We start from the raw sequence: 16,794 nt of genomic DNA on the forward strand, positions 1-16,794 counted from the left end.
GATGGCTATATATACAGCTGTTAACTTCGCAGCAGCGTCAGCAGCATGTGCATGATTGTAATACGGGTATCGTTTACACATAATTATGTATGATTGTATCCAATTGTAATTTAGGACCCCAAATTAGATGAGCAGCTAGCTCACTAAATCCACTTACTTCTGCCATCCCTCAATGGTGAGCATTGAGAACAAAGCGAGGAATGCCAGGCCGACGTTGTCAAAGTTGAGGCCCCTGCGCATCCATTGTCGCTCCTCCAGCTGTAGAGGAAACAATGCCATGCATGTAATATTACGTTCATATTTCATTTAGTCAAGAGGCATGAGATATCAACGGGTTATTTAAAGCACACGATGTATAACACCCCACTGTTCACTGTCTATAACTAGGGTACGTACATGTATATGTATAGCAACACCAAGCAATTTCACGTGATCTTAGACTAGTGTTTATTATCCGACTTGAAACATTTCTTTTTCTCTACAACAGGGTCAAAGTCCAACTTATAATAATGAAATATAGGCATGCCCTTAAATGCGCATGCGCAAATAACAGCTGTTACCATGGATACAGGCATGTTATTTTTCTGCGCAAACGACCAAATTCCCACTGCCGTATAAATTAAGTGGATAAATCAAGGTGTGGTTTATTTATTCGACTATCTGGCATATTCATGCAGTTATCCGACCTGCCTCTGCAACCAAGGTGTCCGGATAATTGACGTTCTACTGTAATAATTATTATGTGTGCATACCGTATTACTAGAATGTTTTGCGAGCATCAAATATTTGCGAATTTTGCGAGGGTTGATCAATTCGCAACAATAAAATCCGCAAAACCTAAATTATTACTAGTAAATACACACGATCCTTGCCAGAACGCAATAGTTAGATCGCAAAGGGTCAAATTTTCTGCTGATTTGGCTCATTCGCAAAGGTTTTTCACCCGCAAAATATTCTAGTAATACGGTAAGTGGGTGAAAATGTGGTTTTCAAATATCAAGCGGGTGATTGACAGGTGCAAGTAGGAAATTTACTTGCTTTAAACGGGTGACAGAACATTTCAAGCGGGAAAAACACCACTGAAATACACCTTGCTGACATGTAGGCTAGGTATTGCCTGAGCAGGCACATAATAATTTCTTACGTATTCCACTTGAGCGTGCAAAAATATGCCCATACTGGTCGGGGGTGGTTGGTACTACCACCACTAGACAAAATAACCACATATTAGGCCTATTTTACTAATAAAGAGGATTAAAATTAATACTAACAACACCGCAGTCTGGATTTTCAGTTTTCACGAAAAATCGAAATGAGCCAGGTCGATCGAAAGCACCTGTAAAATCTAGTAGCCACCACTTGGAAAATTCTGGATACATATCACTAAGTATGTTTACCACTCATTTCCAGCAAAAAAGGCTCACCTGAGGACATGGTAGTCCTGGAAATCGATCATCTTGAGGATAGGGGGACGTGTAGTCATACACAAAGTAGGAGCCACTATGTACAAAACAGTTAAAGTTGTTAACAGTCAAGCTATTAATGCAAACCTGCAATCCTGCTCAAAAGTCTTGACAGGATCAGTACAGTAGTAAAACTTGCCCTGTGAAAAAATAACATAACATTTGATTGTAATGTATGGGCACAAAAAATGGCATTTCTATACTGCAAGGATGATCACATGATTCATATCTACACAGGTAGGTACCGGCCAGATACAAATCGAGGTAACAGGTATAAGCACTGTACCCTAAAGAAGAAAACTCCAGTAACTGAGAACACAATGAGGACGAGTATGGTCATGAAGAAGATGCTACCCATGGACTTGATGGATGAAAACAGGCCACTCACCACCAGCTGCCAGAATAGGAGGGTAGCAAGACAATATTTAAAGCAACACTATACATGTAACCTTTAAGCCAGATCAAGATAGTTTAATTACCAACTATTGTTATGACCGTATGGCTCAACCAGGACACCATTGTTATGTGACAGACAACTATATCTGTAAAAACATATAATTTGGAACTCACGTAAAGGCCTCCGATTCTGATGGCTTTCAATGGCCTCATCACACGAAATACTCTGAGAACAGCCAGAATCACAACATTCCTATGATAACTATATGCTATGCACCTGCAACAAAAGTAAGTTATTTGTTGAGCTGTATGTGTACATTTAAAAATGGTATCGATGGACTTTGACTGATCAAAGTCACAGTCAAAGTGACTGAGTGTCAAATCATGGCTTAGTATAGTGACAAGTCTACCTATACAATTACGCAAGTGCCAAGTGCATTTAGCACGATTAGTAATTAGTTTTACGAAAAGGCACACTAATTAACTGCTCCTACCGTCTACCATCTTTTTTACGCCCATGGCCAATTATAATTTTCCAGTGGGGCACAAATAGAACAAGAAAACCTGTAATTCCAGTTTGCGTTTATATTGGAGTGGCGCTTATCATAAGAACGAAAAATGGAAATAGCTGTATTTTAGGCCGCGTTATATCTATTCAATTATATCTATTCAACATGTAACGGCCCGAACAAAATTTAATTGACGCTTAAATGGAGCAAATTAAAAACACAAAGTAGACAAAAGTATCTACATGATCTTGTACCAAAAACATGTCTGGGGAAATATTAAATTATCACAGTATCCCCTAGCCATATCCTAGCAACTGCATGAAAACAGGGCGCTTTTATTAGGGAGGCGCTATAACTAGAAAAAATACGGTTTTCCCCCTCTCTTACAGGTTAGGATCAGCATTAGCCTGTAGCTGTCGCTCAATGACATAGTAGACGACAATGGGGGCTATGTTGAAGATGAGGATGAGAAAGTCGAGAATGTTGAAGGCCCCTCGCAGGTAGGAGCCTTTGTGGAGCACCACCCCCAACGCAACCATCTGAGGGAGGAGAACAGTGTCTTTACTACATTACTCACAACGCATGTGCCGTAAAATCATAGGATACAGTGAAAATGACATGTTGTTGGGGAAATGGTTATTAGTTTATGGGGAACACTATATATTATTATTCTGAAGTGTACAAGTATAGGTCTGACTATTATAGGTCTGACTATTGAACATGTTCAGTTATAATCATACACTGCAGGGTAATAATATAGGGTACTTTACCTTCAGTGCCATCTCAATGGAGAAGTAGATCAAAAAGATGATATCCAGATAGAGTATTATGTCCTGTGCAGGTGAAGGACCAATTTCAAAGCTGACCATGCATGCACCAACACATAAAAGCTGTTTCAATAGGTAGGTAGTCTCTTTGCAGTCTCATGAATCAGCCGCCTATCGTACGGGAGAGACTGTCTGAGCACTCTTTACGTGAGCTCATGGGCCCACGATGGAATTCCAACGTGACCAATGAGATTGCTCACAAGTATCAGGGGACTTGAATAGGAGGTAGCAAAATTAATAATAAAACTTTACATGCGGTTGAGCAGCAAGCAGTGATGTGGCTGAGCAGAGATAGCGAATGTGGTTAAAATAATTATGGTTTTGTTAGCTTGCACTACATTCCATTGTGCCATGACTTCACCGTAAAAAAAATGCTAAGATGTTCCTCTCTGAGAGGTGTGGCTGATTTATGAGACTCGTCTCTTTGGTGGTTGCATTTCTATGACTATATAATTATTGCAGGGACAAGGCTAAAAGGTATCTTAAAGTGGTCCTTACTGCAATCAGGTTTCACTTAAGGTACGGGCGGGCTTATATTACGTACACCAATGATTGTATACAGCTGTTTTACCTGCAGAGAGCACATAAGCGAATTTGATCTGACTCCGAGAGGCAACTCAGCCGTAAGGACGAGGCTACTGAGCAGAACTACCACCAGTGTGATGGTAGTGAACACCTTAGAGCTCACTGCCTTGTAGCACCACTCACGGAACCTGTCGGGGTAGTTACGGTACTAAGCGGTAGTTATAATAATATTAATGAGCCAGAAATATCTGTCTTACCTACTCACAGATATTTCTGGCTTATTTGTTGGTTTTCTGTGTGTATAGTTACATTGTAGAGTGCATTTCTAGTCAAAAATGATGGAATGATGCAACGTACATGTCAAAAGATCAGGTGCATGTATGAACAACGTACATAATACTTGTGCATGGATGGGGTGACAAGAAAGACAGACTTACACAGACAATACAAAAGCTTAATTAGCCCCACCCCATCCCCACCCCTTGCACCTGTTGTCTGGCGAGAGGATGAAGAAGGAGGAGTGCTCAGGGATCTCTGCCAATTCCTTTGCTGGGTTCAGCTGGATAGTACCAACGTAGCCTATCACCCATGACAACATAAGCCGCACTAGATTAGAGAAGACTATGGTTAGTAATGTAATAATGCTACCAAGCAAAACCACTGAAGCAACAAAGTGCAGGTATCTATCAGGCAACATTATTACGGTAGCAGCCATTAATTTTATAGGCACAACTTATTTAAAAATTACTATGCATTATTAGTATTATGACAGTACACCTTTCTCCTTGAGTTTTGAAGCAGTCTGCAAGCAAAATTCAGATGCTCAACAATGTGCATGCATGATTAGAAAATGCTTACCTTGTGTTCAGAAGGGGCTCTCCTTGGTTTTGCACTGTAATGGAACAATGTACGTAATAGTTTTATGCAATATTAGTGTAACGACAAATACACCTTTCACACACCTGACATAGTTGAAATCCTCTAGTGAATATCCTCTGGTCAATGCACTGGCCAGCTGCTCATCCACTGCTGAGGGAGGGCAGCCACCAGAATCAGAGCTCAGGGCATGTCCTCTGCACAAAAACAGGGAGACACAACAGATAGAAAGATGACTACATAATTACTGGTAGTATATATAGGGGATCTTCAGAGGGAAAAAATTGGTACTTTAAGAAGTGATGCATCTATGGGGGTGCAAATAAACTGTGCATGCATTAGCACAGCTTCAATGAATGCATGCATTCACCTGTTCCTGCATTGGTCCTGACTGGCTTCACTGTCAGATACTCCTTGTATCTCAGTAATGGGCTCTACTAGCTTGGGCGCATCCAACGTCCTCACATCTGGCTAAAAGTGTAACATCGAATAATTATAAGTAATGCACTTCAGAGAAATGCACGAGAAACTTTAGAGGATGAGTTTGGCAATTAGAGCACAATATTATTTACGGTTGTCATCTTACTGTGTCAATAAAAAAATGCAGGAAAAAGGGCAGAAGCCACCTTTGTGCAATTTTCATTGATACAGCCAGCAGCATATATACATGTACTTTTAAGGATGTAAATACACAACACACCAGTAATGATAGTGGACTGTCTGCTGGACTGGACTGTGTCCTGGTGTAAGGTATTGGGCTCAGAGGTGGCTCCTCCAAGCCGGAGCCATGTGAGGCAGAATCAAGACTCAATTTGTTAGTGAATGTCTTGTGAGGTTTCTCCAGGCTAGGCTGTCGATGTGGATTAGTCGATAGGTCCTCTTGAAGCTCCGGCTCCAATCCTCGCAACTTCTGTTGCTCAAAGAATTCTGATCGTTGCTTCATGAGTCTGAGAGGGTTGCGTGGCTTCACTGATGGTTTTTTCTTTGCTGGAGACTCCACTGGGGATCGTGACATCTCTCTGCTCTCCACAGGACTTCCCCAATCGGAGGGAGATGATGACAACTCTCTACCATTTCGCCGAAATTTTAGACTGAACTTTCTTCGGTGCTGCTTCACAGTGACATTCTCTGCAAAACTACCAGAGATGTGCTTCCTAGCACGTCGGATCGTTTGTCTTTTGACTACTGGCTCTTTTTTAAGATCACTGATGTACTGTTTTGTTTCGTTTCTTTGTTTCTCCTTTTTCTGATGTTCCTCGGCCGAATCTGACTCAAGAGACCTCACCTCCGACAGTTTATCCACCGACATAGCCAAGAACACAACTAGCAGAACAACTGCTCACAGTTAAAGAAAACTATATACAATTAACAAGCCTATACCTTAAGGTGACATATTTTCGCGTGTATTAATTTCTGCTATTTCTGCGAATGGAGTAAAATCACAAAAATTAGTACTCGCAAATAATTGGCCGCCCTCTTGTTTAATGTATCCAGATCGACATTCGCAAACAATTATACCAGCAAAATGTACAAAACTGTAAAAACGCAAACAAATCTACCTGTGAAAATATGTCACCTTAAGGTATATAGCAGTTTTGCTACAAATTCAGGATTGTGGAAAGTGACTACGGGGAGGCCAAAAGTCATGCAAACCATCAATCTACAAACCCCCGCACGCTTTGCCAATACAGACTTACATTCAATCAGGGAATACTATATGACCTGACCATGGCTGTAACTACTTTTCTTAAAAGCACAAGTATATAACAATAACATGCACTCTGCATTCACCTACACTGTACATACTGACGTACTAGAATGAAGTGCACAAGCATGATTGTGATAATTACAGGACAGATACATGATCCAAAAGAAACTCCTATGACAAAGTAGACGGCAAAAACTCCACCCGCAATACTGTACTTGTCTATCCAGTGGTCCAGAGAGGTGAACAGAAGGTTGTTCCAGTCCTCTGATGTCATTAACTAAACACATGCATGTACGTGCATAAATGTAATGACTCTCTAATCGTTTAACATACTACATGTAGTAAAGAGATAGCTATCATAGTTAAGAGCCAGGCAATTGCTTTATCTAAATCATACGCTCTATCTACGTGTATATTAACCTCGTCCCCAGGCCAATTTTTCTTTAATAGGAAAAAAGTAGTATAAAATTAATAGTAACAATATTTTTCACCTTTCGTTCTATTAAAGAAAAATCGGCCTGGGAACGAGACTACATGTGTATTCGCTCAAGAGTAGATACTCTTGATCTGCTCCAAACTACACTATAGTAATGATTGACAAACCTGAAACACCGATAGGAATGCCTTGCCAAAGGTGTCGAAGTTAGGTTCCACAATTCCAGTGTTACTCAACCTGCATTAACAGGTATACTTTTGATACACCAAATGTAAAATTAAGAAGTCTACACCACCATTGCATTGAGGGACACACATAAGGGACACACATTGAGGGACACACATTGAGGGACACACATTGAGAGACACACATTGAGGGACACACATTGAGGGACACACATTACGTGTGCATGCCTCATCTAAATTACTAACTGTAAACAAATATCGACACATAGCAGTTATCTGACGTATGTACTCACTCACCTCTCTCCAAAGAGCCTTATGCCAAGAATGGTGAAGAAGAAGAGGAAGATGACCATAAGAGCCATGAGGCTCAAGATGGAGGGCAGCAGCTGGATAAGCGTGCGCAGAATCTCCTTCATAGCTCCCCACGACCTGAAGGAGAAAAGAATTTAAACTAAGTATACTGTAGTTAAGAGAAGATCATTACTAGCTGGTGTTATCGCTTCCGGTACAGTATATACCGTTGCTAATCCGAATGCCTTTAATACCAAAAGCCATTCACCCAGACTAGTGAGCATTAGTTAATTGTGGATTGTTATGGCAAACATAAATATCATGATTTTGAGGTGTTCGAATTAGAGAGGGCTTTAGATTTAAAAGCCGAGGGTCTACATGTATTGTATACCAATTAAGCCTCCTACCTTGTGTACTTAAAGAACAGGATGAGCTTGAGGCACCACACAGCATTAAGCACAACGTTGAGATGAAAAGGTCTCAGAACAACGATCGGTTCAAACACAAACAAGTCCAGTATGGTCAAAACAGACAGCTACATGTATAAGGGGGAAATTATTATTTAATGTGAAAAGTGCATTGACTTTTCGTTTAACTACAAGCTTCAGTTTTATGTACATATAAATATACGTATATACGAACCAAAATCTCAACAAGAAATAGAATAGAATTTGTCCAGTAATTCCTCCAGTAAGAGAGAGAGTACTTCATCCTTGAGAGGGTCGCCAGCCTCATTAGGAGCACAGTCACATAAATCACAGAGAATAAGTAGTTCAACCCAACTGTCCGAGAGAGAGAGAGAGAGAGAGAGAGAGAGAGAGAGAGAGAGAGAGAGAGAGAGAGAGAGAGAGAGAGAGAGAGAGAGAGAGAGAGAGAGAGAGAGAGAGAGAGAGAGAGAGAGAGAGAGAGAGAGAGAGAGAGAGAGAGAGAGAGAGAGAGAGAGAGAGAGAGAGAGAGAGAGAGAGAGAGAGAGAGAGAGAGAGAGAGAGAGAGAGAGAGAGAGAGAGAGAGAGAGAGAGAGAGAGAATTATAGCTACATGTACGCTTCCAATAAAAATTGTAGCTACGATTGTGTCTCAGAGGACTAAAAAGCATAATTGCAATTGTTAATGCATGCAGTGCTACGACACAATAGTATATATGTAGGCACTCACAGATGATATCGTCGTAGAGACGTGGAGCATCAAAATGTAGACTCATGAGTAGTATCAGATTGACAGCATGCACTGTTAGCACTGACCATAAGAATAATTTGTGCTTCAGCATCTTCCTAACTCTCTTCCTTAATCTGTGCCACAGTTCTCTGCATGGGTGGAAACAAACTACATACAGCTGTATACTTCGAATACTCTCGTTTAATGCATACAACACTCAAAGTCACAAAGGACCCTCACCCTCACTCCACAACCCACAACCCACACACACGCCTTGCATCTCACCTCACACGTCTCCTCCCTCCACGAGCCTTCAGGGCCTCACTGTTCTCACTCTCCTCGTCACTGTCATGCCCCTCGTCAGAATACAAGTCTGGATCAGTCCACAGGAACAAGCTGTGTCCTACAAAAGGGAAAGTATGAGCGTCTTGGCATTTTAAATCATTGTGTTCCTCAAAGTACTGAATGTCAACAGGGAAGATATAAATAGATAGTGATCGACATACTGACAATACTATTTTCAAGACTTGCTTGTCGTGTGTGTGCAAAAGAAAAGGACTCACGTCTGTCAATTATACTCCCAGTGTCACTAGGGGCGTCCATCTCAGCTGCCAAGACAAACCATACATACATGAAACCAGGAGTACTCCCGATGAGACATAGACCAATAACTGATATCACCAAAGATAATGATATTATACTGTGTACATATAATGCTGCAACAAATCAACTGGCTACATACAGTAGCTGTAAACTTGTGCAACAGGAACATATAGATGGCCAAAACACTTGATACAAATTTAATAATTCACTACTGTTAAGTGCAAAATAAACAGCTGAACAAACTATGTACCAACCAGCAATCCGTAGCCAGTCATTGTAGTTTTGAAGGTCCTCTGTAATCCTCTGTGTTTCCTTCAATTGCCGTTGGTTACCACGTTCTTTCTCTCGGTCACTCACTCCAATAAACACACTGCGGTCAAAATGAACACATTATAGTGACGGAATGTTATACAAAAGGTCTCGCCGAGATTTGAACTCGGATGTTGAGATTCAGAGTCTCAGGTGCTAACCGTTACACCACAGGACCAACTATATTTATAAATACACCAGAGGCCATGCATGCAGCAATTCATCATTCATATGTAACAACAATTACAACACATTCTACATAATTATAATTATAGCGCTACATTTCCACAGCAGCTATTCAACAGTCTGACCGAGTGAGGGGCTCGTTCAAACCTTATAAGGGCTACATTGTGGAAGCTTTTAATTAGCGTGACAGCTCTATTCTTTATCTAACTACAGCACCTCACCTAGTTAGCACACCAGTCCACAAGTTGAGGATGAAGATGGAGCCGAAGAACATGACCACGATGAAGTAAGCCCACACCCACTGGTAGCCCATGGCAGACTCATACTGCGAAAAGAAAACAATGTTAACTGTCAGTCAGTACTAAACAAATTAATGGACACAAACATTGCAATAATCATGTTTACAAAGCTAACTACACTAGAAAATCCTTGGATATGTGCATCACTGGGATGTGTGGATTTGTTCTTGTATCGATCTTTGATTTCCCCCGCCCCTCTCCTGCTACACACAGGAAGGAGCCCCACTGTCCAGCACTGACCAAAAGAAGCAGTGATTCAGGTGTTAGCCTAACGAAAGACCTGAAGCGTACAAAGCGACCGCAAGGGCGTATAAAATAAGAGAGGGCATGCAACTCCTATATGAGCAGAGTTCAAACGTGGGCGGATGAATGTGCATGACTGTGCATGAAATGCTAAAAATATATATTTCTATTTTTAGCATTTCATGCAAATGCACACATTCCTCCGCCCACGTTTGAACTCTGCTAGCTACGTGTACTGATAGTGGACTCTCTTCTTTTATACGCCCTTGGCGACCGGCAATTCAAATTTTCGATTCAGTTGAAACGAATTGGGCTGGGTATAGTTAATCACAGGACCATACAAATACAAGTTCGTACTTTGCTATGGGGACACTCACTAGATAGAGGATCGTGATCCACCCCTCCAGAGATATCACTTGGAACACAGTGAGATAAGCAAATATCATGTTGTCAAAGGAGATGATGCCGCGACGAGGCCCCTCAGGCCACTCTGCACAGGTGCTACCGTACGGGCAGCTATGACTGCCATCAATACTCTGATTTTGAGTACAGGGGAACTCACTCACTAGCACAGTCCTGTTTATACCTGCAAAGGTCAAATGTGTGTATAGCACATGCGTAACTCCATACTAGAGCACTTTAGGCAACTACACATGTAGTATATACATGTATATACATGTAGCATATAATAATTGTAATAAAAAACAGTAGAGCATTCACCGACCGTAACATTATGGGGAATGATTGTGAATCTATAAAGCAACGATTAGATCGATTAGAAAACTGTATTTTTGGTGTTTTTGTTGCCTTCAAGATCGCCTAAAGTTTCAACTATAAGTAGCCTATTTTTTCAACCACTGTCTCGTTTCAGCAGTCCATCAATTTTAAAGTGTTTAGTTCGCTCAAACAGCTCATTATTGTGTCCACACACACACACACCAATCACTCTACCCCTGCTGCGCATGCACGGGGTAATTATAATAATTATAACATAGACCAAATCTACGTGTACAAGAACAAACACTTAAGAAATGAGTCACACAAATGTACACTCTACAACCAAGCACAACGAGCGATAGAGCCTAGATAGCAACGATTAATGATTCATACCAGCTGGAGTGAGGTGTGAGGCGAAGCATCCTTTATGTAGTCTGCCGTTAAACAGCTGTATACCAATTAGTGCCAGGAAGGTGATGACGATGAAAGTGAGGACACCCAGGTAGAAAAGAGGAGCAACCGACTTGGCCAGAGCCTTCAAAATGAACTGGACACCTACAATGAAACAGACATTGTATTATGATTGACTGACGAGGGTTAGATACCCCAGAATAAACTCACACCAAATAATTCACTATACCAGCATACATGTGTACCAGCTCTGAATCATAATAATTATAATACTCACTACAGTCTTGTAGATGTGACATTGTCAAACACTGTGGCTCAGGCTGTAGTATAACTTTAGGGGTGTTTAATTTTGGTTAAAGAAGTTGGTGACAGGTCTTCAACTATATAGCTACACCCGTACCAGCATAACAAATAATTTAGTAAGTATCAATCACTATAGCAGGGTGTACTAGCAGTCTTACTTTCCGATAAGGCGAACAACTTGATAAGCTTGAAGGCCATAAATGAAGCAAAAATCTCTCCGACCAGCGGGTTAATATTGGACGTTGCTATATACAGGATCCTGAATTGAAGAGTGTGGAACACAGCTTTCAATAAGACGTGTGAAACAAATTGTAGCAAATAAAGAAAGTAGGAAAACTAACTTTGAAAGCTGCCACATTCATAACTGTACAATCATCAACAGTGTAAAGACAACTGCTAGAAAAGCTGACAAGTTGTCAACTAGCTAACGTAATACACTCCACACTCACCCCACAATGATGACAAAGATGTCTAGGACATGAGCGTATTTCCGTAAGTAAGCCTTCGGAGAGTGGACCAGGCTGTAAGCTATGATGTTGAGTACTGCCTCCATTATGTACAGGACTAGTACCACCACGGTAACATAATACTGCAAGGATAATTAAGAGAGCATTGCACAGCATCAGTAAACTAAAATTGACAGGTACAGGTAGAAAAAACACACTACATGTGTCTGCAATGGTGTAGCAAATCTCACACCCCTCCCAGCTGAATAAGAAGAAAACACTGCGGGCCAGTGCCTATTAATCTAGAAGTTCTATAATTGCCACGTACAATAACTGTATTGATAAGGGTATCATCTCCGTTGATGGTTGGAATGTAGAAACACTGTGTCACAAAGTGCAGCAGCACCACCAGAGCCATGAAGAGCTTGAACACTCTGCACAGAAAAAAAAGGAAATATGCTAGGTAGTTACGCAAACAACTTACCCTGACTTGGCTATTTTCTTCACATTTTTTCTAAACCAGCCATTTTTATGGAAGATGAACAATGAGTAGTGTTCTCTGCTGCTTCCAATCTTATTGACAAATCTTCGTACTCGATGGAGTAGTCTGCTTTCTGTAGTAAATGTCCCCCGAACAGATCCCCTGTGGTGAAGGACACGACTTCTCAGGGCCTGAATCTCGTGATCGGAGATGTTCACCTCCTCAAGAGTGTTTACACGGAGTCGGTGAAGGCTTGAGGATTGCCTACAGATAAGTGAACAAGCGGACCGTTTAAGCGTCAAAATGTCACATGTCACTATAACAAATTATCATTACAAAAAAATGCCGAGATTTAAACTGATCTTGAGATTCAAAGCTCTGTTCTAAACTTTTACACGACAGGACCAACCATACACAACTAACCTGGTTTCAAGTGAGGTGAATGACTGATCAAGAAATGGGCTTGCAGGACGTACTCCTGACCCCACAGCCTCTGACAAGCTCTGTCTCCTCCTCCTGAATGCAGCCATACTAGACTTCAGCAGAGTTATACAAATTCCTCAGTAAGCTTAGAGTGTTTTGGGGTCTGAGATAACCATACTAGACTTAGTAGATTTATACAAATCCGTCAGTATATAAGTTTTTATAAGCAGCTTGGGTCTGAGATCATCACATTTGGCTGAGTCCATACCCCCGGCCCCGGCCCCATCACCAATAAAAGCACAGTGACAGAGTTCACTCAATAGCCAGGTCAGCACTTTTGTAAATGTGGAAGAGTCGATCGAGTGATCGTGAGTGAGTGGCGAGTGCAGTGCTAGTGGTATGGCATAGATGATACAGTACTGTATCATCTATGGGTATGGTGGATGATTTGCCCTGATTTGCCAGAGGATCTAGGACCACCAGGAGTTGATCAAATAGTGTAAGTGAGCAGAACAATGGATTGTAATATTTAAGATCTGTGGTATCTATATATATCTAGTATCATTATAAATATTAAAAAACAGGCATAGGTAGACACTAGGTAGTTGCCATTATTGTAGAAACTCTACTGGTACCTGCCATGTAATTTTATAAGGTTGTGTGCCCAATAATTTGTTAGCTCCGCTGTTAATTAGTGTTGTGGAAATAGTTTCGTGTGCCCCCCTCCCTTTGTTACTGCAAGTGACTGAATACCACACATCTAGTTCCCAGTCAAACAACTACAAGCAATCTACCCCCTCTGTTGTACAGTTTTTTGGAACTTGCAGCCATAGTCTGCAAATACTGTTTGTTGTGTACTAGAGATATTATGGTTCATTGTTGCTAGTGCCTCACACAACTGTGTAGAAACATTGTCTCATGAATCAGTTGCCCTCTATAATAAGACTCGTGATTTGGCCGCCCAACGTTTAGAGGGCGGCTGAAATATGAGACTAGCAGAAGTGCAGTGGCCACTACTGCTGAGTCAGCAAAACGAAAAGCAATTTGGCCTGGAATGTCATTAAAAGGTCATAATTAGTGAAAGTTCAAGTGATGTCCGACCTCCTCTGGTTTCAAGAGGCAACCACAGAGGAGGTACGACACGCGATTAAGCTCACGTGGCTGCTATTTCTTGATTGAAGGCAAAAAAGACAAAGAAGTCGTTACAAATGCATTCCAATGACGACATTCAACTGGTGGCAAGTAAGCGCCATAAAGAGACAAGTTTAGAGCATAAAACTCAGTGAATTTGTTGCTGGCTAGTAGCTAGAGTTTTACAAGTAGAGATTAGATTTGTTGTAACAACCAAGGCTCAGATGTTGGCAGTGATCCTATTCTGAATGCAGGCACAGAATACTTATTAAACACTCTAAAACAGAATTAAACTAAAAACAATAATATCTCAAAATCTAAGTGGTGGTTGAAACTGGTTGAAAAGCTATTTCACATCCGTATAAGCCCAGCAATGAACCATCCTGATCTTAGAAACGTCAAGTTTATTTCTTGAAAGATACACGCCAAACCAAATCCACTATCAAAGTACACAGTCTTGAATGATATTCATGCACAAGTTAATGAGATTCATAATCCTTTTGGCTTGTCATGTGACCGTGTCGTACCTCCTCTGAGGCAACCAGAGCAGAGGAGGTTGGACAGTATCACGTGCAACAATCTAGATTGTCACATGACCTCTTACTTTTACCTTGTTTTGATGGTACATTTCATAGCTAAGAAACTGTGTAGTTTGTAGCTGTTTTTAGCTATTGGTCAAAGAGAGGAGGTCAAACTACACTGATATCCATCGCCAACCCTGTTCAACCCCATATTAACGAAGCCAGGAAATTGCGTTGAAGGTAAACTGTCTGTACTAGCCACAGTGTTACTGTATTTGGTGTAGAACATTAAAATAGTGATTATAGAACATTGTAAGTAGAAAGTGTCTATGCTACTCTTAGGTTCAACCAAGGGCGTATACAGAGAAGAGGGCATGCAAACTCACCCTATTCTCAGAATCATCTGACTTCGTATTGAGCTATTTTTAGAACTGCCCACAAAAATACCCACGCGTAACCTTTGACCGCACAAGGTAAATCAAGATTTTTTTGTATCTGCAGCTAGCTCGATTGCAGCATGGATAGAACTAGTTCTCAGCAGCAGTATGGCTCGTACTAGCAGTGTCAAAGGCAAAGGCAAACCATCCAACAGTTGCAACGCCAAGAAGATGAAACCTTGGACCATAAACCTGTCTTCCTGAGTCTCTGGTACTTCTTAACAATACGCCCAGCACTTAACTTCCCTCTCGAAGGGGTTGTCTTGGACCTGGCTGGACTAGGACTGGTCATGACACTTCTCTAAAATAGCTAGCTCTGATTGATGTACACGCCCATAATTATAACTCTGTAAATACACCGCCCACTTGTTCCTGTCCGTATACTGGATTCTATTTTTAGTATATCCGGCCTTTGATACGAAGTCGGATGAGTACGTAGGGCACATAGTGAGTTGCATGCCCTCTTCTCTGTATACGCCCTTGGTTCAACCTAGTATGGAAGAGCTGACGAAGGCAGAGGGTACTCCCGAGGACGCAACGATGGATGTTCCTTTACTGACGTTAAAGGAGGTAAATATGCCTATGAATCTGGTTGTGATACATGCACTCTTTTGTAGACATTTATGGATGGCGAAAAGTGACCCTCATGTTTTGGACATGGGCCTATTTATTGCTGTATAATTGTGCATCGACAAAAGAGGTTGATCTGATTGAAGGTGATCTTACAGATTTCAGCATTGGTGCAAAAGAGACCAACGTAGCCGTCCCCACCCGAAGCAAGATAACACTTAAACAAGCAGTTTCACAAACACCCTGTGACTGTGGAGCTACCACCTTAGTCTCGCGGACCTAGACCCCTGATAGTATATTGGCTGGTCCACGAGACTACTACCACCTCCTCCTGCTAGACCTTCAAGAACTCTCATAATGTCAACTCATATTGTGTACTCAATAATATTATTCTACTGATATATCTGCTCACTCTATAACTAAGAGTGATGTGCTTGAAAGATCTACAAGAAACAGCCATCTCTCTTGTATCCATGTAGCCTCAATTCCAAGCCGCCGTGGATCGAGGCTAGTATCAATGCAGCAATGCAGCAGAGCCAGAGCAGCAGAGCTCCTAGCCTCGAATCCAGGCCGTATTTTAATCGGCCTGGTCTCGAGGCTACAGAGCTCCAGACTCTGGCACCTCTGGCAGAGCTCTGTCAATGCAGTGTGCTTAGTTGAGGTCAAAGTTCAATAAATTATTGCATTCCAGTAATTACCGTATAGCGTGTAATTTTCGTACTCACTTTCATTTTCAAAAAAAATGGAATTTTTGTAGTCTCGCGGACCCAGACCCTGATAATATATCGGCTGGTCCACGAGACTATAATTTTCGTGGGGGCAAAATATTCATGGTTTTTGTGTTTGGAGGTCTGACCACGAATATTTTACCCACGAATGAAGCGACCTTGCCTACCTTTACCCGCAGTGCAAGCTCCAACCACGAAAATATTACCCACGAAATGTCTCAATATTGCTGAACCACGAATACACGAATATTTTGTCCCCCGAAAATTACCTGCCATACGGTACTTTACCTATAGGTGCACGTGATACTGTCCAACCTGTTACTACTCTTATCTATGGATATGGATGAAGATAGCCACGATGGAGAACTAGATGATAGCGAAGATTCTGAAGATGAGACACTTACTAAAACACCTCCAGTTTCATTAAACTTGAAGCTTTACTGTGCAACAGATGAGGCCCAGTCTAGATCTGTTAAAATTGTCACTCCCTGCACACCAAGAACTATTCTAGATGTTAAACTGTGTGTAGAGAACGAGCTCAGCATACCAGCCTGTTGTCAAGAATTGAGCTTTGAATCTCAGAAGCTGCGAGATTGTGATTCTGTCGAAGTGTTAA

The 16,794-nt window shown here is 41.4% G+C and overlaps 1 protein-coding gene and 1 long non-coding RNA gene across 5 annotated transcripts in view; one reads left to right on the top strand and one right to left on the bottom strand.

Annotated features, from left to right (window-relative positions):
* LOC135345940 (voltage-dependent L-type calcium channel subunit alpha-1D-like) overlaps positions 1-13,076 on the bottom strand; it is a 21,458-nt gene extending 8,382 nt beyond the window's left edge. The window contains exons 1-31 of one of the 2 annotated variants that reach the window (XM_064543392.1): positions 12,792-13,076; positions 12,372-12,632; positions 12,216-12,321; positions 11,891-12,030; positions 11,600-11,700; positions 11,121-11,282; positions 10,388-10,596; positions 9,690-9,793; positions 9,228-9,343; positions 8,934-8,978; positions 8,656-8,773; positions 8,371-8,519; positions 7,859-7,998; positions 7,624-7,751; positions 7,223-7,354; positions 6,908-6,977; positions 6,458-6,581; positions 5,297-5,931; positions 4,967-5,067; positions 4,683-4,793; positions 4,579-4,612; positions 4,498-4,522; positions 4,209-4,326; positions 3,767-3,908; positions 3,139-3,201; positions 2,756-2,907; positions 2,034-2,136; positions 1,750-1,857; positions 1,551-1,603; positions 1,425-1,500; positions 158-258 (exon numbers count right to left, since the gene is read on the bottom strand). In XM_064543392.1, coding sequence (XP_064399462.1) covers positions 158-258; positions 1,425-1,500; positions 1,551-1,603; positions 1,750-1,857; positions 2,034-2,136; positions 2,756-2,907; positions 3,139-3,201; positions 3,767-3,908; positions 4,209-4,326; positions 4,498-4,522; positions 4,579-4,612; positions 4,683-4,793; positions 4,967-5,067; positions 5,297-5,931; positions 6,458-6,581; positions 6,908-6,977; positions 7,223-7,354; positions 7,624-7,751; positions 7,859-7,998; positions 8,371-8,519; positions 8,656-8,773; positions 8,934-8,978; positions 9,228-9,343; positions 9,690-9,793; positions 10,388-10,596; positions 11,121-11,282; positions 11,600-11,700; positions 11,891-12,030; positions 12,216-12,321; positions 12,372-12,632; positions 12,792-12,898 — 4,034 coding nt within the window. In that variant the 5' untranslated portion in view covers positions 12,899-13,076. Of the gene's footprint in view, positions 1-157; positions 259-1,424; positions 1,501-1,550; positions 1,604-1,749; positions 1,858-2,033; positions 2,137-2,755; positions 2,908-3,138; positions 3,202-3,766; positions 3,909-4,208; positions 4,327-4,497; positions 4,523-4,578; positions 4,613-4,682; positions 4,794-4,966; positions 5,068-5,296; positions 5,932-6,457; positions 6,582-6,907; positions 6,978-7,222; positions 7,355-7,623; positions 7,752-7,858; positions 7,999-8,370; positions 8,520-8,655; positions 8,774-8,933; positions 8,979-9,223; positions 9,344-9,689; positions 9,794-10,387; positions 10,597-11,120; positions 11,283-11,599; positions 11,701-11,890; positions 12,031-12,215; positions 12,322-12,371; positions 12,633-12,791 lie in introns of those variants that run through there. The other variant, XM_064543393.1, reaches the window with a different exon arrangement.
* Positions 13,077-13,130: 54 nt separating this feature from the next.
* LOC135345983 (uncharacterized) lies at positions 13,131-16,613 on the top strand. 3 transcript variants are annotated; one of them, XR_010397943.1, is made up of 4 exons: positions 13,131-13,290; positions 15,281-15,450; positions 15,498-16,111; positions 16,473-16,613. It is a non-coding gene; the product is annotated as an uncharacterized LOC135345983 (long non-coding RNA). The 3 variants fall into 3 exon arrangements; XR_010397944.1 differs by having other exon boundaries at positions 13,240-13,290; positions 15,375-15,450; XR_010397945.1 differs by lacking the exon at positions 13,131-13,290 and adding an exon at positions 13,297-14,683 and having other exon boundaries at positions 15,375-15,450.
* The last annotated feature ends 181 nt before the right edge of the window (positions 16,614-16,794 follow it).

This window comes from Halichondria panicea, chromosome 13 (genome assembly GCF_963675165.1).
Source record: "Halichondria panicea chromosome 13, odHalPani1.1, whole genome shotgun sequence".
Taxonomy (NCBI): Eukaryota; Metazoa; Porifera; class Demospongiae; order Suberitida; family Halichondriidae; genus Halichondria; species Halichondria panicea.